At 42.2% G+C, this 23,743-nt stretch overlaps 1 protein-coding gene across 1 annotated transcript in view; it reads right to left on the bottom strand.

Annotated features, from left to right (window-relative positions):
- Positions 1-21,656, bottom strand: part of TINAG (tubulointerstitial nephritis antigen) — a 190,446-nt gene extending 168,790 nt beyond the window's left edge. Inside the window, exon 1 of the mRNA XM_073626681.1 lies at positions 21,193-21,656. Within this exon, the coding sequence (XP_073482782.1) occupies positions 21,193-21,583 (391 nt within the window). The 5' untranslated portion in view covers positions 21,584-21,656. The remainder of the gene's footprint in view (positions 1-21,192) is intronic.
- Positions 21,657-23,743: the final 2,087 nt, after the last annotated feature.

Below are 23,743 nucleotides of genomic sequence, written 5' to 3'. Positions count from 1 at the left end.
CAGGACCTTGGCCACAGTCATGGAAGGAGGCGGGCTTCACACAGAATTTGGTGTTACTGGAACTGTTTCTGGTGGTGCTGGCCATTGAGTTGTGGGGTGAGTCTTTCAGGGACCTAAAAGTATGTTTCCACGGGGACAATCTGGGAGTTGTAAAGGTCATCAACAAGGTCTCAGCTTCGTCACTGCTGGTGGTGCGTCTGATTAAACACCTGGTGTTACGATGTTTGCAGTTAAATATTTTCATTTATGCAGTTCACCTTCCGGGAGTAGAGAACGTCATAGCTGAAGCGCGGTCTCGCTTTCAGTGGGACAAATTCTGGGAGTTGGTACCAGCGGCATAGCAATGTGGGTTTCTGTGTTCCGACTGGCTGTGGAAGATTGCATTAGGGCTATATCCAGATGGATCAGAAGGTCAATGAGTGAGGCGACGTGGGCTGCATATAGCAAGGTATGGCAGGAATGGCTATCATTGGTACAAATGGTCGGAGTGGATTAGGAGGGCCTGGAGGTGCAGTTTCTGGTACTGTATTTCGTCTAAAGGAACCTGGAAAATGGGGTGTCGGTGTCCAGATTAGAGAAAAAGCTGGCAGGTTTGGCTTTTCTGTTCAAATGGAAGGGTTGTCCGGATTTTACTAAGGATTTTTGGGTAAAGAAAGCAATGAAGGGTTATCGGCGGTCTCATAAGCATAGGGACCCAGTGTCGCTCGATATACTACAGAGGGTTTTGGCTCAGTTAGTGGGTTTATGTTCATCAGCCTACAAGGCCTCTTTGTTCCAGGCGACGTTTTCCCTGGTGTTCTTTGGTGCTTTCTGGATCGGCGAGCTAATTAGCCCTATCAAGAAAGTGCAAGGGGTTATATTGGCACGGGAGGTCATATGCGGGGAAGATAGGGTATCCCTGATGCTGCACAGATCCAAGATAGATCAGGTGGGCAAGGGAAAAATGATGAAGGTTTTTTCCTTACCGAGTTTGCCATTATGTCCAGTGGGGGCCATGAGGGGGTTTTTAGAGGTGCGCCAGGAGGTGGCGGGGTCATTTTTGTTGCATGCCGATGGGTCCCCCTTGTCCAGATTCCAATTCATTTCTGTTTTCTGGAAATGTCTAAGGGCAATAGGTTTGGAAGAAAAAGAATTTTCATCTCATTCCTTTCGGTTACAGAGGCGGCCAGGTGTGGGTTCGATGCAGCAATGGTCAAAAGCATTGGTAGATGGAAGTTGCGTAGGTTTCAGTTGTAAGTTCGCCCCCACCTGCTGGTTAGGTAAAAAGCTGTGGGGAGTTCTGGGCCTGTTTGGGGTTGAGATGATGGTACGGGGCCTGTTGATGTTAGTGTAGTGTTTTTGTTTTTCTTCTTTTTCAGGTGGAGTGCAAGGCCTGGTCTGGATATTGGGCCACTCCTACGTGTTTTTGGAGGCAAAAAGAGCAGATGTTAGGCCGGAAGGAAGACAATTGGGCATTGCTAGGCAAGAATCCTGTGTCCGCTGGTTGGGGGTTCCAGGCATGCTATGGGTGCATTGCTTTGCACGACTGGACCGGCCTCCAGACGTTTTAGTTCTGCACGTAGGTGGTAAAGATATAGGAGTTAGGTCCATGTTGGACATAACGCAGGATATCAATTTTGATTTCCTGTGGCTCCGCATGCCCTTCCCGGAGATGCTGATTGTATGGTCCACTATCATTGCTCGGACGACCTGGTGGCTGGCCAGATCAATAAAGGGTATCAATAAGGCTTAAAAGAAAATTAATAGATGTTAGTAGATTTGTAGTTCGGAATGAGGGGCTGGTTATCAGGCTGGAGGTAGATACTTGGAGATACCTTTTGGGGACAGGGTACACCTTAATGCGGTGGAGATTGACATGAGGGCCCTGGGGTTGCAGGATGATCCAAAGGGCATTAAGAGTGTGGAGGGTCACCTAATGCCGCGTACACACAACCGGACTGTCCGTCGGAATGAACTCTGACGTTTTTTTCGACGGAGTTCCGACGGAGTTCCGCTGAAACGGACTTGCCTACACACGATCACATTAAAGTCCGATCATTTAGAATGCGATGATGTACGTCAGGACTAGAGAAAGGAAGTTCAATAGCCAGTAGCCAATAGCTGCCCTTGCTTCATTTTTGGTCCGTCGGAATAGCATACAGACGAGCGGTTTTCACGATAGGAACTGATTCCGTCGGAAAGATTTGAAACGTTCTATTTCTAGGTCCATCAGAATTTTAGAAAGAAAAAGTCTGTTGAAGCCCACACACGATCGGAATGTCCGATGGAATGATTCTGTCGGACTTTTTCTGCCAGAAAGTTCCGGTCATGTGTACGTGGCATAAGGGTAAGGTTTTTCCCTTGGGCGCTGTGGCGGTTGTTGGTCTTTGCGGGTGAATGAAGATATCTCGGAAGGAGTTTGGGACCCATTGGTGGTATGGGTCCCGATGGTGGTATTCTAGCTAATGTTGGTTTAGCTGGAAGTTTGGATAACGGGTGCACCGTGGTCAGTGGTTGTCTCCGAGTCGACATGTCGGCTGGAGGTTTTTTATCATATTTGAAAGGTACCACAGTGCAGTATTACACAGATGGTATTTTGGGGTTCCTGCAAAGACCAACGCTAGTACTGACTGATGGGTTTGATAACAGATGTTTTGTTACGGTTATTTTAAGTTAAAATTAATTACGGCCAATAATTTTACTCCAATTTTGGTGTGGTCTCGTTTTAATGGGTAATGGTAAAGGTTGGAGTAAGGGGTTTGGTCAAGCAGTAATAATACATCTGTTATACAATGGTCATGTGCACTAAAAGAAATATTGCATGTCTAATGCAGCTGCTAGTCTGAACAAGCCCTAAAGTGTTGTGTATCTGGGTGTTGTAATTTTTTGCCGGTTTGTGACGTACAAAACTTTAAGACCTGAAATATTTGGTATACATTTTCATGACAATTTTTTTTTTTCTTAAAACGTTCTGTAGTGTATTTTTTACTCAAAATATAGGTTTGAAAACAGCTGTAGAAATGCTATATAAAAATTTCCACCTGCCACTGTTTTAGTCTACGTGTTATCACTTGCATCATGTCAAATATAAGCCGCTTACAGACCACTCACCTGTATTGTAGACATGTGCACACTGAAATATTTTGTTTCGGAATTTCGTTTTCGTCCGAAAAATACATTTATTTAGTTACTCCCGAAATTCGTCTTTATTTATTTTGTTTCTTTAAAAAATGCATTAGTCCGAAAATCCGAGATAATTAAGGTTGAATCTGTCATTGAAGGTTTATGGTGTCTGTCGAATGTTCTAAGAAGATTTGACGGAGCAGCTAAACTGTACAACGCCGCAATCGTACATTTCCGGTCGAATGTTCCGCCTACAAGCTATAGTAGAATTCTAATGTTTTATGACACTAGTAATAATTATATTTATTAATTATTATTACTAGTCAACCAACATTAAAATTCTTGTATAGCCTATGGGCAGAGCATTTGACCATAAATGCCTGCTTGCGGCGACTGCTTCGTCGAATCTTCATGTCAAATCTTTTCTCTCACAGAAAGTAAAAAAAATAGGTATTTTTTTTTTTAATTTCCGGTCTTTTTTCATTTATATAATAAAAAAATAAAAAAACAATTGATGATAAAATACCACCAAAAGAAAGCCCTATTGGTGTTAAAAAAATTACACACAATTACTAGTTAAAGTAGTGCAGCAGCTCAAGTGGTTAAATTAAAATTAAACTTGCAAGTATCATGTATTAAAGGTTTTGGCAAAGTCTGTTTTTAATAGTTTTCCTTGGAACTGTCTCGGTGGCTTGTGGTGTTGCTGATTTTCTCACAGAAGTCATTCATTTAATACATTGATTACACAGTCTGGCACACAGATATGATATCATGAATTGCATAACAACATAAAATTAAAAATAAATATTTTTACAATAATATCACAGTAAAGAATGCGTGAACTTGTGAATTAACCATTAATACGCGATATTTCCTTTGTTGTGAACAAACTTTATTTTAAGCTGCATTTCATTTCTACTGTTCTGTGAATATCAACATTTTATTACTACTTTATACACATTTTCTGTTTTTAGTTTTTTATGTTGTTGTGTGTGCCCTTGCTAGGTAAATTCCCCCTATCTGATTGTCCTGGTGACCAGTATTATCGAAACAAAAAGAGAAGTAAAATCCACAATTTTACAGTTAGCGCCAAAACATGAGGTGAGGGTAAGTCTTCCAGGGGGTAGTTTCTCTCCTATTTTTAATCTGCAAATCCTCCCTGGGTCAGCTGATAGCCTCCCATGGCTTCCAATACCACCTCTACGCTGACGACACCCAAATCCATTTCTCTGCCCCTCAGCTCACTCCCTCTGTCTCCTCACAAATATCTAATTTACTATCAGATATATCAGTCTGGATGTCACACCACTTCCTCAAACTCAATCTATCCAAAACCGAACTTATAATTTTTCCTCCCCCAAATGCCCCTTTCCCTCCCTCTGATCTCTCTGTCAAAATCGATGGCACAACTATAAGCCCATCCCCACATGCCAAGGTTCTAGGTGTAGTCCTGGACTGTGAACTCTCCTTTAAGCACCACGTCCAATCACTGTCTAACTCTTGCTGCCTCAACCTCCGCAATATCTCCAAAATATGCCCCTTTCTAAGGCAATGACACAACAAAGCTCTCCATTCACTCGCTGGTCATCTCTCGCCTTGATTACTGCAACTCCCTTCTCATTGGTTTACCTCTACATAGTCTATCACCTCTTCAATCCATCATGAATGCTGCTGCCAGACTCATCCACCTTACCAATCGCTCTGTGTCTGCTACCCCTCTCTGTCAATCCCTCCACTGGCTTCCGCTCACCCAACAAATTACATTCAAAATACATAACAACTACTTACAAAGCCATCCACAATTTAGCCCCCAGCTACATCACTAGCCTAGTCTCTAAATACCAACCTACTTGTTCTCCTCATTCCTCTCAAGACCTCCTGCTCTCTAGCTCCCTCATCACCTTCTCCCATGCTCGCCTCCAGGACTTTTCCAAAGCCTCTCTAATCCTATGGAATGCCTTACCCCAATCTGTCTGCTTATCTCATACTCTATTAGCTTTTAGACGATCCCTGAAAACCCTTCTCTTCAAAGAAGCCTACCCTACCCACACCTAACAACTGTATTTTCATTTTCTCCATCAGCTCACCCCCCCCCCCAGTTATTACCTTTTGTTTCCACTTGACCCTCCCTTCTAGATTGTAAGCTCTAATGAGCAGGGCTCTCTGATCCCTCCTGCATTGATTTGTATTGTAAGTGTACTGTCTGCCCTCATGTTGTAAAGCTCTGTGTAAACTGTTGGCGCTATATAAATCCTGTATAATAATAATAATAATAATAATAATAGTTGAAACATATGCTCTGGTGGTAATACCTCGATTTACAAAGTTACGTATAAGTGGCAGTTTGGAAACCTTATTCCAAATGAAGTATTTTTTTTTCTTTTAACCCTGCTAACATAAAAAGTTCTCCATTGGTAATGACACTTCTGGGTCAATATTTCAAGTTCGGAGATGTGGTTGGCTATTAAGTACTTCCTGCAAAATTACTGGGTAATTTTAGGAAGGTGATGTAGAAAAGACCAATCCATTCTTTGGCACAGATCTGGAGACTCTGTTGGACATTTGTGCCAAACACTTTTGGTATATAAAAGAAGAAGAAAAAAAGTGATAAGGTGGTGACAGTGGCTATAGTACTTTTTCTTTGTGCACATAACACTTTTTGGTTTAACATATTTTCTCTGATTATGCCATGGTTTTTGTGTCTGAAGATGAGCTAATATTTTTTTAAATACAGTTTTAGCTAGACTTGTGCTCCAGGCGGGGTGACTAAAATGACTCAATTAGGTGTCCATATCCCCTGTTCTGTAATGTGAACAAATTGATTAAGGACATAATAGCTACTCACTCCGTGTGAAGGTTATGAAAAAAGCTCTATACAAAAAAATGATTAAAATAGTTTAGGAAGATCTTGGGGATCCCAGCTCCATGCTTCTTTTAATGAAAATGAATTACACACACAGTGCCTTGAAAAAGTATTCATACTTCTTGAAATGTTTCACATTTACTCATGTTACAACTGAAAACGTAAATGTATTTTATCGGGATTTTATGTGATAGACAAACACAAAATGGCACATAATTGTGAACTAAAAGGAGAACGATAAATGTTTTTCAATATTTTTTACAAATAAATATCTGAAAAGTGTGGCGTGCATTTGTATTCAGCCCCCTTTACTCTAATGCCCCTACAAATACAGCTGTTGTGTGAATCCCTCAGAGGTTTGTTAGAGAACCTTAGTGAACAAACAGCATCATGAAGGCCAATGAACACACCAGACATGTCAGGGATAACATTTTGGAGGAGTTTGAAGTAGGGTTAGGTTATAAAAAATATCCCAAGCTTTGAACATCTCACGGAGCACTATTCAATCCATCATATGAGAATAGAAAGAGTATGGCACAACTGCAAACCTACCATCCACCTAAACTGACAGGCCAGGCAAGGAGAGCATTAATCAGAGAAGAAGCCAAGAGGCCCATGGTAACTATGGATGAGCTGCAGAGATCCACAGCTCAGGTGGGAGAATCTGTCCACAGGACAACTATTGGTTGTGCACTTCACAAATCTGGCCTTTATGCAAGAGTGGCAAGAAGAAAGCCATTGTTGAAAGAAAGCCATAAGAAGTCATGTTTGCTGTTTGTGAGAAGCCATGTGGAGACACAACAAACATGTGGAAGAAGGTGCTCTGGTCAGAAGAAAACTAACATTGCACATCACCCTGAACACACCATCCCACCACGAAACATGGTGGTGGCAGCATCATGTTCTGGGGATGCTTTTCTTCAGCAGGGACAGGGAAGCTGGTCAGAGTTGATGGGAAGATGGATGGAGCCAAACACAGGGCAATCTTAAAAGAAAACCTGCAAAAGACTTAAGACTGGGGCGGGGGTTCACCTTCCAGCAGGACAACAAAGTTCCTGGAGCCGTCGTTGGCAGGTTTGCCTCCACCTCAACAACCATCACAGACACTGCTGCAGCCACTGTCGCCGGCACCACCGTTGATGCTACACCCAGGGGCCCCATCTGAGCAGCCGAGGCTCTGGAAGAAGGAGAAGACTGTAGCCCAGCAGTGGGTTTGGAGGAAGAGGATGCTCCACCCATGAAGGAAGTTCAGCTCAACATGTCACTTCCCTTCTGGCCAGGGGGATGGTAAAGAGGGGACACTACAGGAGCCAGCGTTACTCCCCCTCACTGTCCCGCACTGTCTCTTCCCGTAGCGCCGGGCGTCCCCCTCGGCGCAAGGGTAGCACGGCTGGAAACAGGGTGGGGGAGTGCAATGCAAGAAGAAGGAGCCCAGCAAGAATAGCACCTCTCGGGTCACAAAGGGCGCTGGAAGAGAGAGGATCCCGGCCGGCATGTCAAGCCCCTTTGGAGGCCATGAAACGACTATCCCGGTGGTCTTCACTTCAAGGGATCAACAGGCAGGTGCTACTGCTGCTGCTGCTGCTGCTGTACCTGGCACTGGTGAGTTTGCTTAACATTTAATTGAATTATTCTCCTCAGTTCTGGTCAGGACTGTTAGGAAATTGAATGCAGTAAGAGAGATTTCAGAGGTTAATTTACATGCTCCTGTTTTGAACAATACTGCTCCTTTGCCTGCAATCTCATCTACTAGTGAAGAAACTGTGGCAACGGTTTGGGCGCCATCTAGTGGCAGTAATGCTAACTCTCAGGTTTTTCCTTGGCTAAATCACAGCTCTCTTCTACAGCTGATATTATTCTTTTACAAAACACTAATGTTCCTGAAACATGTAGAAAAGAAGCGTTGCCATGCATCTTGTCTCCTCTAGGTTTAAATTTGTCCACCAGCATCAAGGAGAAGATTTGGTGAGAGGAATCTGAAGAGGATAGATGACGGCCGATTAACAAAACATTTAACAATTGGTTGCAAGCCTTTTTCATATTTCAAAAGTCTGGGTCTTTTTCAGCATTTGGGCATAGTTTGTAGGTTTACAAAAACTTTGGGGGTACGGCTTTGTTTGTTTATGATTAATCATTTGGGCAAAAATTGGCGGTACACCTGTCATTACAATGGGGAACTAAGGATATTGGCCTATGGCTGAATCTTTTTCTTCCCCAAAGGCCAACAATTATCAGACAAGCTGCTCCCCCAAACAAAGCATCACACTCAAATTATAGAAAACGGGTCTGTTTTAATTTCAGTGAAAACCACTGTAGATGGCCTAACATATGTAAGTACAAACAGGAGTGCGCATTTGGTACTCACCCAATCTCCAAGTGATTTTAAGAAACTATCATCTTCAAATCAGTCGGCAGATAAGGAATCCTTTTCTAAGGGCGGAGTCACCAGTAAAACTACACATAATGGCCCCTTGGCTCAAGGAATTCCCAGACACACAGACAGCACATCTCCTGTTTAAAGGGTTTTTCTAAGGTTTTTCTTTACCCAGATTTAATGGGTCAGGGTGCAAGATACATAACAATTTAAAATCAATAAATGGTTTAGAAGCTATAGTGGTGGAAAAAATTGCTAGCAAAATTAGTTTGGGTAGGGTAGTTGGCCCATTTAGGGACCCCCCTTTTGAGATTTTAGGATTTCCCCTTTAGGAATTGTTCCCAAAAAGGAACCAAACTTTTACAGGCTCATTCATCATTTGTCATTCCCTTTCGGTGATTCCCTAAATGACCAAATACAGGACCAGATTTTGTTTCATATGCTTCCTTTGAGAACGCTTTGGTCATTTTGAAGGAATTAGGTCCGGGAGCTCTGCTGGCTAAGGCAGATTTGAAGGCTGCTTTCAGGCTGCTGCCTATAGACCCCATGTCGTTTAATCTGTTAGGCTTCTTCTTTCTTTCTTATTATTTTTACAAATGCCTGCCAATGGGCTGTTCTTTATCTTGTTTTTATTTTGAATCATAGTTACATAGTTACATAGTTACATAGTTACATAATAGGTGAGGTTGAAAAAAGACACAAGTCCACCAACTCCAACCTATGTGTGTGATTATATGTCAGTATTACATTGTATATCCCTGTATGTTGCGGTCCTTCAGGTGCTTATCTAATAGTTTCTTGAATCCTTTGCTTCTTTCTTAAAATGGGTAGTTTCACCCGTGGTGGGAGTGCATTCCCTGATCCATTACTTGGACAATTTTCTTTTGCTAGGTCCTCCCTATACAAATAGCTTTAGGGATTTATTACTAGCATTTTTTTCAGTTTGCGAGGTGTTTGGGGTCCCTTTAGCACAAGAAAAGACAGTTTTTCCGTTGGTTTCTCTGAAATTCTTGGGTATCACCATAGATATGATAAATATGGAATTCGGGTAGCCTAAGGAAAAAAAAAAATCAGCAGGCTTACAGGTTGTATTATTTTGGTAATTAGGAAAAAGAAGGTTACTCCTAAATAGGTTCAGTCACTGCTGGGTCAGTTGGCATTTGCCACCCGTATAATGCCTATTGGGAGGATTTTCTTTCGGAGGCTTTATATGGCAATAGCTAGACTCCAGTCTCCATCAGCTCATGTAAGATTATTACACAAAATATGGGAGGACTTAATAGTTTGGTTAAGGTTTCTGGAATACTTCAACGGCAAATCGGTTTGGCAAAGAGATTTTGTCACGGATGGGGAACTCTGCCTTCAGACGCATGCTGCCGGGTCCCTGAGATTTGCGGCCATATGGAAAACACATTGGTGCGCTGAGCCCTGGGATCCTGCCTGGAAGCTCAAGGGCTACTTAAAGAACAGGGTTTTTAAGAATTATTTCCTATTTTGGTGGCAATTGAACTTTGGGGCACTTGTTTTCAAAACAGGCGAATCCTCTTTAGTACAGACAATAAAGGTGTTATGTATGCATTAAATTGCTTATCCTTAAAATCTCTGCCAGTCATTGTTCTGCTGAGGCATTTCATTTTTAAATGTTTGAGTCTGAACATTTGGAATAAAGCAAATTTTATACATGGCAGAACAAATGACTTGGCAGACGCTTTATCTCATTTTCAGATGGAACGTTTCACTTCCCTGTTGCCAAAAGCAGACCAGGTGGGTTTGACTTGCCCGAAGTTCTTATGAGAACTCATTTGAAAAAGGTTTTAATCAATGCAATCTATTGCCCCCTCCACCATGGCGGGATACCAATCAGCTTGGTGGTTATGGTCTTCCTTTTGCAAGAGCATGGTGTCGATGATACCTCGGTTTCCAAAGGTTTAGCTCTGTTATTCTTGAACAAACTTTTTAATAAAAACTTCTCCTGGTCACATGTGAATAAAGTTTTTTCGGGAGTCTCTTTCTTAAATTGAACAATCTTGCCTCTCTTTTCGTTTTTTCATGGTAAGGCAAGCATTGAAAGGATATAAAAAAGAAAATAAGGTTGCGGATTCTAAGGAGCCAATTTTCACTGAGGTTCTGGGGAGGCTTTGCCAGGCTGCAGAAACAGTTTGCTGGTCAGAGTTTGAAGTGACGCTATTTAAAACAGTATTTTCAATAGCCTTCTTTGCTGCTCTAAGAATCTCAGAGCTGGTCCCTCCAGCTAAGCGTAAAAAGGGGGACTACAATAGGAGGACATGTTGGTAGGTGGGGCTACAGTTAAAATCTGTATTAGACAGTCAAAAATGGATCAGATTGGTAAAGGATCCTGGGTAATGTTAAATGTAATAGTAATAGTAGTAATTCACTGCTTTGCCCAGTGGCATCATTAAGAGATTATATTAGGCATAGGCCAGCGGTTAAAGGGAAGTTTTTTGTACATTTTGACGGCTCCCCCTTAACCGGTTCCTGACCGGCTCATGCAGATATACTGCGGCAGAATGGCTCTACTGGGCGAAATCCTGTATATATATGGCTTTGCCCACGAGAGCCACCAGAGGGCTCATGAGCGCTGTCGGAGGCACAGCGGGGGACCTGATGCGCGTGGGCGCAATTGCGTGCACGAGAGCCAGCACGGGGATTTGTGTGTGTAAACACACAAATCCCTGTGCTGTCAGAGGACAGGAGACAGATCCTGAGTTCCTAAATAGTAGGAACAATGATCTGTCATTTCTCCTAGTTAGTAGACATGTGCACACTGGAATATTTCGTTTCGGAATTTCGTTTTCGTCCGAAGAATACATTTAATTACTCCTGAAATTCGTTTTTATTTATTTTGTTTCGTTAAAAAATGCATTCGTCCGAAAATCCGAAATAATTAACGTCGAATCTGTCATTGAAGGCTTATGGTGTCTGTCGAATGTTCTAAGAAGATTCGACCGAGCAGCTAAACTGTACAACGCTGCAATCGTACATTTCCGGTCGAATGTTCCGCCTACAAGCTATAGTAGAATTCTAATGTTGTATGACACTAGTATGACACTTCATGTCAAATCTTTTCTCTCGCAGTCACCACCATTACCAGTAAAAAGAATAATAATAATAAAAGCGCCATAAAAATGCCATAAATCTTTCCCATAGTTTGTAGACGCTATAACTTTTGCGCAAACCAATCAATATGCTCTTATTGTGATTTTTTTAACAAAAATATGTAGAAGAATACATATTGGCTTAAACTGATGAAGAAATTTGTTTTTTTTTTTTTAAACTGGGGGGATTTTTATTATAGCAAAAAGTAAAAAATATTGTTTTTTTTCAAACTTATCGCTATTTTTTTGTTTATAGCGCAAAAAAAAAACGGAGAGGTGATAAAATACCACCAAAAGAAAGCTCTGTTTGTGGGAAAAAAAGTACGCAAATTTCGTTTGGGTGGTGGCTCTCCAGGGACTTGGAAAATATGAGGATATCATTAAGATAAACCACCACACTAGGGGTCCTAGTAGATGATAGGCTCAGCAATAGCATGCAATGCCAAGCTGCTGCTAACAAAGCAAACAGAATATTGGCATGCATTAAAAAGGGGATCAACTCCAGAGGTAAAGCGATAATTCTCCCACTCTACAAGACTTTGGTCCGGCCGCACCTGGAGTATGCTGTCCAGTTCTGGGCACCAGTCCTCAGGAAGGATGTACTGGAAATGGAGTGAGTACAAAGAAGGGCAACAAAGCTGATAAAGGGTCTGGAGGAATGGAATAGTTATGAGGAAAGGTTGCAAGCACTGAACTTATTCTCTCTGGAGAAGAGACGCTTGAGAGGGGATATGATTTCAATATACAAATACCATACTGGTGACCCCACAATAGGGATAAAACTTTTTCACAGAAGAGAGTTTACAAGACTCACGGCCACTCATTAAAATGAGAAGAAAAGAGGTTTAACCTTAGGGTTCTTTACTGTAAGAGCGGCAAGGATGCGGAATTCCCTTCCACAGGCGGCGGTCTCAGTGGGGAGCATTGATAGCTTCAAGAAACTATTAGATAAGCACCTGAATGACCGCAACATACAGGGATATATAATGTAATACTGACACATAATCACACACATAGGTTGGACTTGATGGACTTGTGTCTTTTTTCAACCTCACCTACTATGTAACTATGTAACTATGTAACCACACATAACTGCAACAAATCTCGGAGGACATTGCTTATAAATTTCTGGAAAACTGCCTGGGCATTACAAAGTCCAAAAGGCATTACGACATACTCATAATGGCCTTTTCTGGTATTAAACTCAGTTTTCCACTCGTCGCCCTCCTTAATCCTTATGAGATTGTATGCCTCCTTTCAAATCAAGCTTTGTGAAAACCGTTGCTCCCTTGAGGCGGTCAAATAATTCCGTAATCAACTGAATCAGATAGGCATTCTTAATTGTGAAATGATTGAGACCCCTATAATCAATACAAGGCCTCAGTTCACCACTCTTCTTCTTCACAAAGAAGAAACCAGCACCAGCAGGAGATGAGGATTTGTGGATGAAACCTTGAGAAAGTGCGTCTGCAACATACTCCTCCATGGCCTTATCCTCCAAGACCAACAAAGGGTAAATCAGGCCATGAGGGGGTATGGCACCAGGTTGAAGGTCAGTTGCGCAATCATATGGCCGGTGTGGAGGAAAACTACTGGCTTGACCTTTGTCAAAGACATTGCTAAAATCGCGGTACTCCTCCGGCAGGGAGGAGAGTGAAGAGGTGCACAGGACCTTGGCTACCTTCTGGAAGCATGTCTCACTGCATTGTGGTGACCAGGAGAGAACCTCAGCACAGAGCCAATCAAAAGAGGGGTTGTGCCTCTGTAACCAAGGATAACCAATAACCAGCGGAAACTTAGGTGAGGAAATACCTTGGAATTGGATCATGGTGAAGAGGCCCTACAGCCATGGACAATGGAACAGTCTCATGAGTCAGTTGGGCAGGCTGTAGAGGTCTCCCATCAATTACCTCAGTGGCAAGTGGAGTGTCATGCAGCTCCAATGGAATCGAGTGCTTTGATACAAAGGCAGCATCAATGAACAGGCCTGCAGTTCCAGAGCCGATTAGAGCCTGTATCTAGATGGACGACTCAGCCCAAGAAAGGGTGACCAAAACCAGGGGCTTATCCTTCTGGATAACTGGGGATGAAACAACGCAACCTAAGGTCTGTCCGTGACAGGACCTCAAGGTTTGGGCGTTCCCTGGATGGTTAGGACAAGACTTCAAAAAGTGACCTGCCTGGCCACAATAAAGGCACAATCTCTCCCTCCTCCTAAAGGTTCTCTCATCTGCAGAGAGATGTATGAAGCCCAAGTGCATGGGTTCACCTTCACTGCCCGACTCGGTACCAGGAGACATGGGAGGTGAGGGAGGCATGGGTGGGACTGCAAAGCTCGGAGACAAACATACAGGAGACTTCCACAAGCGCTCCTTAAAAGAGAGTCTTTCTCTAAGTCTGGAGTCAATGAAGATGGCAAACGTGATCAACTTCTTCAGCTCAGTGGGTATATCTCTGGCTGCTATCTCATCCTTGATGGTATCCGAGAGACCACAAGAAAAAGCAGCCACGAGGGCCTCATTGTTCCACGCAACCTCTGCTGCCAGAGAACGGAATTCAATGGCTTAGTCTGCAACAGTTCTCGTACTCTGTTCGATGGACATGAGGCACTTGGCAGCAGAAGCGAAGCTTGTGGGAACGTTAAATACCCTTTTAAACAAAGCCACAAACTCAGTTTTTTCGTCTCCCATAGAGGGTTTGCCCAGGCCAAGGCTCTCTCAGAAAGATATCACAAAACCTATTTTGCTTCTGTCCATGGGAAACGCCTGAGGCAGCATCTCAAAGTATATCTCAACCTGTTTGAGAAACCCTCTGCATTGAACTGGATCACCCCCAAATCGCTGGGGAAGCGGAGCAAAACAAGAAATATCTCTTATAGAGGTAATACTCGAGGCGGGTGCCTGTACAGAGACTGGAGCAGCAGCAGGGTCGGCCTGCAACATAGGTTTTACCAAACTGATCCATGTGGTGATCCAGTTCATCCAATCTGGAAAAAATATTACCAACAAGTGCATTGACTGCATCTTCTGAATTCATGGCCTTCGCCTACTGTCAGAAACCATGAAATCAGGCCGAGACAGTTAAATCACACTTGTTTAATAATAAAAGATAAAAGAACAAACATAGTCAAAACATAGCCAAAGTTCAGTAACTGGAACGTATAGTCAGCCAAGCCAGAGGTCAGGGAGCAATGTAGTGAAACAGCAAGCAGGAAATGGAGCCAGAAGGGATGTCAGCAAAGCAAGTCTTGAACAGGATCACAGGAGTTTCTGTGATGTTGACCAAGGCAAAGGCAGAGCTCCTCTGGACTGGACGGCTTAACTAGGCAGGACTGATGAGCAGGATATCATCAACAGCTGAGTAACTGTGGAGTAGGGATAAGCCGAACACCCCCCTGTTCGGTTCGCACCAGAACTTGCGAACAGGCAAAAATTTTTTCGAACACGCGAACACCGTTAGTCTATGGGACACGAACATGAATAATCAAAAGTGCTAATTTTAAAGGCTTATATGCAAGTTATTGTCATAAAAAGTGTTTCGGGACCTGGGTCCTGCCCCAGGGGACATGGATCAATGCAAAAAAAAGTTTTAAAAACAGCCGTTTTTTCGGGAGCAGTGATTTTAATAATGCTTAAAGTGAAACAATAAAAGTGTAATATCCCTTTAAATTTCCTGTGGCATTCCCCGTGATGTCAGAAGGGGGCGGGGTTACGTAGCGGGTGACCACGCCCCCCTCTGACGTCACAGGGAATGCCACAGGGAAGTCCCCGTCAAGTCCCCGTGCGTCAGAGGGGGCGGGGTCACAGGGTGCCCCCCCCATTATTTAAGAACCGTCAGAAGAGGAGAAGCGTCACACAGCGGGAGCCTCCCTCCATGCCATCATGGATGCGGAGCGGCCCAAAAAGAAGATGAAGACAAGAAGATGACGAGAAGAAGATGAAGAGAAAAAGATGAAGAGAGAAGCGTCACACAGCGGGAGCCTCCCTCCATGCCATCACGGATGCGGAGCGGCCCGAGGAGAAGAAGATAAGAAGACACCGTGGAGGAAGATGCCGGACGAGAACACCGGAGGAAGAACCAGAAGAACCAGAACAAGAAGATGGAGGAAGAAACCGAAGGAAGATAGAAGGAAGAAGAAGCATTTAAATAAAGGAATTGTCAAAAACTGTCTCTTGTCATTTTTAAAATTTTTTTTGTGAAATGGTAGTGGTACTTTTGTACCCCCTTACCATTTCACACAGGGGAAGGGCCGGGATCTGAGGGTCCCCTTGTTAAAGGGGGCTTCCAGATTCCGATAAGCCCCCCACCCGCAGACCCCCACAACCACCGGGCAAGGGTTGTGGGGATGAGGCCCTTGTCCCCATCAACATGGGGACAAGGTGTTTTGGGGGGCTACCCCAAAGCACCCTCCCAATGTTGAGGGCATGTGGCCTGGTACAGTTCAGGAGGGGGGCACTCCCCCCCTATTTTTCTGCGGCCTGCCAGGTTGCGTGCTCGGATAAGGGTCTGGTATGGATTTTTTTTTTCTAATTTTGGCCGGGTTTCCCCTTAATAACCATACCAGACCTGAAGGGCCTGGTATGGAATTTAGGGGGACCCCCACGTAATTTTTTTTTTAAATTTTGGTTCGGGGTTCCCGTGTGGGGAATTCCCATGCTGTTTTTATCAATGAACTTTTATGTGTATTGTCGGACCGGCAATTCATTAATAGCCGCGAGTAGTTTTAAATGACTTTTTTTCCTTTGAAATGTAAAATGTCATTTTGCTGTCAGACTGTTCTAAACATGGGAAACATGTGCCCCTTTACAGGCATACTATAGACACCCCTTAGGTACGAAATTTAAAGGGATATTACACTTTTATTGTTTGACTTTAAGCATTATTAAAATCACTGCTCCTGAAGAAACGGCCGTTTTTAAAACTTTTTTTTGCATTGATCCATGTCCCCTGGGGCAGGACCCAGGTCCCCAAACACTTTTTATGACAATACCATGCATATAAGCCTTTAAAATTAGCACTTTTGATTTCTCCCATAGACTTTTAAAGGGTGTTCCGAGGCATTCGAATTTGCCGCGAACACCACAAATTGTTCGCTGTTCGGTAAACTGACGAACAGCCGATGTTCGAGTCGAACATGAGTTTGACTCGAACTCGAAGCTCATCTCTACTGTGGAGAGATAGGAGCTGGCAACTAGCCGACAGGTGAGCAGCCAGCTCAGAGAAGGAAGGGCTGAGCCCAGCCCTGACAACATGGCATAAAGATGCATCATGGCGGGCTTGTGTGACTTCCACCTCCTCTACCCTCCGTGCGATGGCTTAGATGTCGGCTCTTAAATCTGAGATGGCCGCTGTGAGAGTGCTTTTAATATCTGCTGCCACATTACGAAGGTCATCCAGATTCAGTGCTGGGGATGATCGTGCCCCTGCCCCCGCTCCGAGCAGGCTCCGATCTCTGGTGCACTGTGGGCTTCTGCTTGGTGAGCAGAACTTGCAGGAGGAGGCTTGTGATGCAGGCATGTTGTCCCTAGGCTGTGTCCAGAATATCTTGGGGATGTGTCACCTTAACTGTATGTCGTGTTCCCGAGGGGATCGTTATCTGGTTGCCGATGCGCTCCGAGGTGTTCTCTCCATGCTGGGCTCGTGGGAAAGCTGGGTAGAGCAAGTAGCAGGACCTTGTGGAACGGGAGCTCCAGGATTACACGTCCATCTTGGAACGGAACCAGGCCACGCCCCCCATATTTTATTTGATGTGTATCTTGTGTTTAAACTGATTTATACCTTATGTACCATAAATTATATCTGTTGCATACTATTGTTAAAAAAACAGTTGCACTCTTGACACCGGATTGACAGAACATTGTGGTAGTAGCTGATTCTTTTCAAACTGAGTCTTTCTAATTTTAACTCTATACTTTGGTTTATAGAACAATAGGACACAAGGAAATAAGAGGCATGAGTCATGAGAGTAATGCGTCTCTCATTCCTCTGTATGTGTAATCTGTGCTTCTAAACAACCAGTAAAAGTACTCTAAAGGGGTTGTCCTATGCATTAAAGTGAAAAAACTTCTGACACTGACCGGCACCACAGCCCCTCGTTTTACTCACCTGAGCCCTTTGTTCCCTCAGGGGAGACGTGCTCTTCCTCTCTGCCTGGGGTTCTCAGCTTTTGATTGGATAGATTGATAGCAGCGCAGCCATTGGCTCCCGCAGCTGTCAATTAAATCCAATGACGCGGGCTCCGGGGGGGGGGCCAAGTCCGGAATTCTGTGTCTATAGATACAAATGCTGGATTCGGGAGTGTGCCTGCAAGGTAACCCCCGGGAGAGCGCAACCCCCCAGGAGAGCGCTTCTCCCAGGGGGTTTACCGATGCGAGGAGGAGCTGCGAGAGCCATCGGGGACCCCAGAAGAAGATGATCGGGACCACACTGTGCAAAACAAACTGACATGTTTAAAAATAACAAACATGACATGTTTGTTATTTTTATTTTTTTAAAACAAGGGTTTACAAACCCTTTAGAGCAAGTCTCAATTCCTCAAGCACAACTTCTTTCACCCTATTTTATACAGCATTAGAAAATTCACAGTCTGCCAGCCCTCTAATGTAAGCAAAAAAGGTACTGTAAACTGTTAGAGATGGATTGAAACCCAACTTCAGAGACTCTGTTATGATCTTTGAGGATGGTTTACTTCACAGTACAAGCAAATACAAACACAGAAGTCAGTGTTGATGTGTTTAAAAGCTATTTCACTGCTTATTTAAACTATGTAAGTACTTTTGTGCCCATAGTCTGGGAACAGGTGAACTTTAAGGTTAGCATGCTAAATATGAAAAATTATTTCTAGTCCTGAAGAAAAATAAATAAAAAATACATTTACAAAAACACTTTACATTCTCTTTAGGGTGTTAAAGCTTAAAGTTGTTTTAAGTCACTCTAATCTGTATACACAATCAGCACTGCCTCCTATTGTAGTATCCCTCTCTCTCTGTGATTTATAAAAAAAAATGCTGCAAATAGATCATTTCACTGCCAATATTGACTGGCTAGCTTTCTCCTTTCCTCCTCTGAGAGATGCAGCGGGCGGCGCTGAGATTCCTCTGCTGATGTCAGTCTGGAGGGGAGGAGGAGAGGTGGAGAGAGCTGGCTGGTCATGTAATCACAATCTCGGCTCTTAAATGAGGTATTTACAGCATTTATATTTATAAATCCTTCACAGAGGGGAGAACTGCAATAGGAGGCAGTGCTGCTGGTGTATACAGGTTAGTGTTATGAGAGCAGCAGGAGGGGTAGCTCACACACAGACAGAGGGGAGGGGGGAGGAGGACACAGGAGCAGAGAGGAGAGCAGATAGCAGGTTGCCGATGACAGAGGCACGTAAACTGACCATGGTGTCTGGTCTTAGAAGCAATGATACACCGTGGTCAGTTTACAGAGGGGTGGGGAGAAACTGGCAGAATCAGCCAGGTTTTTTGGTGGTACAGGGGGCCAAATGACACAGGACAAGCACTGTGTCATATAACATGCTTTAAAGGAGCAGGATCCATTATTTTATTTGGGGTTAACAAACGCTTTAACTCCAGGAATTCACCCCTGTTGTAAAAAGTGAAGACATAGTAAGAGTTAAGTCCAACGAGGTGCATGGTACCTTTTTAACTTATCTCCATTAGTTACATCTAACAGGTTTATAGAACTCACAGAAGACAGATTTAGCTGTTGTTCCAGGAGCCTGATGCTAGACCTTCTGGTTTTGAAATCTTTAACAATACAGTTGCTGCAACTGCTATGCCCACCCCTCCCCTCCTTCTGCCCAATCATAGAAGCCTTTGTATTATGTGAACACATTCACAAAAATACAAAGGCTTCTGTGAAAGGGCAGCACAAAGGAAGAATACATATAGCTGCTCTGTGTGCTTCTTTGTTCTCACAGACGAAGTGTATCCTCTATAGAGCCATAAACTTGTCAGATGTAAATAATAGAGATAGGCCCAGGAAGTGTCATGCATCTTGTTTGACTTAACTCATAGGGTGCCTTCACTTTTTGCAAAGGAGCTGAATTCCTGGAATTCAGCATTCACAAGGGTATTATCTTACTGCATAATGCCTAAACTACTTGTCAGAGGTTAACCTACAGCTCTCTTGTATCATCTTACAATCTATAGCTAATTTTATCTCACAGACAAGTGTTATGAATGACTTACATTCTGTGTACCAGATACTGCAATCAGCATGTTACAGTCCAATTCTGTCTCTACTTAAAAGTGATGGGATGCAAAATATCCCACTTAAAATGTAAAAGCATATTATGAGGAAAATGCAAGTCAGATGTTAATGGGCACCATTGGGACAGGTTTATAACAATTTAGTTTTATGACCTAGCCATGACAGAAAAACACTGAAATATGCAGACAATTTCTATACCTAGCATATGCACTCCTCTATGAAATGCACAATAAAATACAATGTATATTTTTAGTCTATACAGAGAAAGTCTACTGGTCGGATTTATTCGTGCATTAGGTGTAACCACTGCATTAGAAACTGATCTACAGAATGACATTTGACAATTCTAAACACTCCTTCCTTGGCATCTCATGTGTGAATGAAATGGCATGTTTTGCTTCAGTGCCTTGAGTTTTCATCTGTCTGCTTTCTTTCTGTACTATAACAGTCTTTGGCCTGAACTGATTTTATTATATTCTATGTTTTATTTTTAAACAATTTTTTTTACATATAGACAAACATAATTCAATTGCATGCATATCACAGATCAGTTCTATTTTTGGCAGATATATAGAGTCTTAAAATTCAGATTTCTTATTTTTATTGTACTAACATTTATATACATTTTTACCTACGCGTCCTACCTATACACAGGTATAGAAAAAAAATTAAAAATTCCCACCCATTCCTTCTCCGCTAGTCAAAGAGGGAACATTGTGTCCATTTTTTATTAAATTTCTCCTCTTTACATTGCATAATTGCGGTAACCTTTTCCATAGCATATATGTAGGCTATTTTCTTAAACCACAACGAGATCAAGGGAGGTGATTCCTGCTTCCATATGGCTGGAACACAGGCCTTTGCTGCATCCAAAAGATGAATGATCAATAAGTTTCTGTATTTAAGCTTTGAAATGTCTGAAAAATGAAGAAGATATCTAGCTGGATCCGATCCCAGATCATGATCAGTTAGCAGTCCTATAATACCTCACACTTTAGACCAGAATTCCTCTAGTTTCCGACAGGACCACAAAATGTGGAGCATATTGCCCTCTGCTGCTCCGCAACACCAGCAAATATTTGTCCTTTCCGGATACATTTTCTGTAACAATGATGGAACTTTGTACCACTGTGTAAGAGTTTTATAACACAGCTCTTGGTATTTACTAGCTGTTGAGGAGTAATGGGCAAAGTAATAGAATATGACTCCACTGCTCTTTGGAGAATGTAGTATCCAAGTCTCCCATTTCTGGAGGAATCTTGGAACAGAGCCCACAAGCGGATCTGTTAACAGTTTGTATACCTCTGATACCCCATGGGCAGAGGGTGTTTCTATCAGACATAGGTTTTCCAATGGTATGTTTAAATGGTCTGATATCTCCCCTTAACTGATTTTAATCCAATTGGGTGCATCTTCATTCCTGAACCTAAAGATAAATCATGCTATCCGACTAAATGTCCATTTTGCAGACAACATTCATTATTAATTGTGTCACCAAAATCACCTTATTTTCTTACCCGTTTTATCAGTGAAGTTGAAGGTCACAGTAACTGGAGCCTTTGTTGTTGTTGTAGCCTTCTCTAGATTTTGTCCAGCGCAAATTGTCCAGTAGTCTGGGCAGCAATCTATGTGTCCCAGTGCCTCCTGGTCACAAAATGTATCACAATAACAGGTTGCATTTTTACTGGTGTAATATGCATTGCATTCATCATTTCTACTGTTACAACAGCCATTTATGCTACAATAACTATCAATGTCCAGTGATCTTTTGGCTCTGCTGCTCTTAAAAAAGCTGATATCCTCTGCAGAATACAACTTCACTAATAGTTGTCTTCCACGAGCAAAGGTGTTTAAATAAAAGACACTTGTAAGTAATAAGCACCACAGTGTTGAACGCAGACATCCCATTTTCAGCTAAAAAATAAGCGATCTCACTGTGAAGTGGAAGTTAAATGAACATAGCATAGAATCATATTGAATTTAGTGAACTTTGCTAGGTGATTTTGATTAACAATTAACTTGTGTTATCAAGTCATCAGCTTTAAAATGTGCAAAAGCTATTAAAATGTCCAAGAGACTTATATGGCACAATAACTTTTGTCAAGCAGACTTTGAACCACACATTCTCAATGCAAATACATTTTTGTGCATAGTTACTACCTGTTGGTACCGTAATAGACGTTTATGATCTTTGGATTTAAACTAAGCAGAAAAGTAGCCTGGGAATAATGTCTAACACATTCATCTTTATTATAATTGTCAAGCCTCTACCACAACAAGTATCCCGTACCTATTAAAGTACATATTAAAGTATTTTAATAAGTGTTGCATATTTAAATGTAGAATGTACTCATGATTGAATTTGGGTTTTATTGATTCTAATAAGGAAGTTTAGAATTAAGTGTAATAAATGTTCATATTGCAATTTCTGTGCCTGAACAACTTTTTCAGTGTGAATTTATAATTGCTGGTTTATTTGTTTGGCTGATGATCAGGCACTCCGATAAGAGCAAGAAAGGGACAATGTGCATGAAAGTATTTGGTGGTGTGAACTAATATGAACTGTTATGTTTTAGGCACTTTTACACCTGTCTCATGCATTACTGCATGCACTTTAACATGTCTATCATGCTTTAACTTGTGTTGCATTAAGGAACCCCATTAATTCTGAATGGGCAGCTAACACATGAAAACAAATGAAAAATCAGACATGGACCATTTTTTCAGCATATATTCATTGAGCTGCTTTTGCAAGGTTCATTGTGGTTCCATTAAAATTTATTGAACATGAATGGCACCACAACACAGAATTTTTATGACCAAGCTCTGTGGTAACACACAGTAAAATGCACACTGTACCTCACTGCATTGGTGTGACGCCAGCCTTCATAATTGTTGTTTCGACCCTTCCCACCCAGCCTCAGCATAGGGTCTGTACACCCAGGGGGCGCTGGGTCCCGGGGGATAGGCCAATCGCTTGGTCAGCTTGGTCACTGTTCTGGGAACATGCAGTGAGCATGCTCTCAACACAAAAAGCTCTGCCATCCCTGGATCCATATGTGCAGCATGTGGACATTAAAGCCCACCCTCTTTGCCACCAAACTTTTGCATTACCGGAACAACAAGAGGTTAAGGGAAAGGGCATGAGAGAAGAAAAGGGGACATGAGAAGAGGGGAAGAATGATAAAGAGAACTTAATAAGTATGATATATGATAATAATGATATTATTGTTTCTCATTCGTAATTCATTGTTCTTTGGATCCTAGTTTAACCTCTTCAGCCCAGGAAGGTTTTACCCATTTCCTAACCAGGTCATTTTTTGCGATACGGTGCTGCGTTTCTTTAACCACTTGCTTACTTAAACCCCTCTCCTGTCCAGAACAATTTTCAGCTTTCAGTGCTCTCACACATTTTTTTTGAATGACAATTAGTCATGCAACACTGTACCCAAATTATTTTTTTGTCCTTTTTTCATACAAATAGAACTTTTTTTTGGTGGTATTTGATCACCTCTGGGTTTTTAATTTTTTGCGCTATAAATGAAAAAAGACCGAAAATTTTGATAAAAAAACAAATTTTTCTTAATTTCTGTGATAAAATTTTGCAAATTTGTAATTTTTCTTCATAAATTTTGGCCACAATTTATACTGCTACATATCTTTGGTAAAAAATAACCAAAAATTCATGGAAATTATTTGGTCTGTGTGAAAGTTTTAGAGTTTACAAGCTATGGTGCAAATCATAAAAAAATTATCACATCTGATGTACTGGCGGCCTATCTCAGTTCTTCAGACCCTAACAAGCCAGGAAAGTACAAATGCCCCCCAAATAACACCTTTTTGGAAAGTAGACATTTCAGGGTATTTAGTAAGATGCATGGTGAGTTATTTGAAGTTGTAATTTTTTCCCAAAATTCTTTGAAAAATTAAGATTTTTTTTTTCACAAAATTGTCATTGTAATAGCTTATTTCTCTCACTTGGCATGTGCATACCACAAATGACACCCCAAAATACATTCTGCTACTCCTCCTGAGTATTACGATGCCACATGTGTGTGACTTTTTCAC

The sequence above is a fragment of the Aquarana catesbeiana genome, linkage group LG04 (genome assembly GCF_042186555.1).
Source record: "Aquarana catesbeiana isolate 2022-GZ linkage group LG04, ASM4218655v1, whole genome shotgun sequence".
Lineage (NCBI taxonomy): Eukaryota > Metazoa > Chordata > Amphibia > Anura > Ranidae > Aquarana > Aquarana catesbeiana.
The sequence above is the reverse complement of the archived record's forward strand: the minus strand, read 5'-3'. Positions and strand labels throughout refer to the sequence as shown.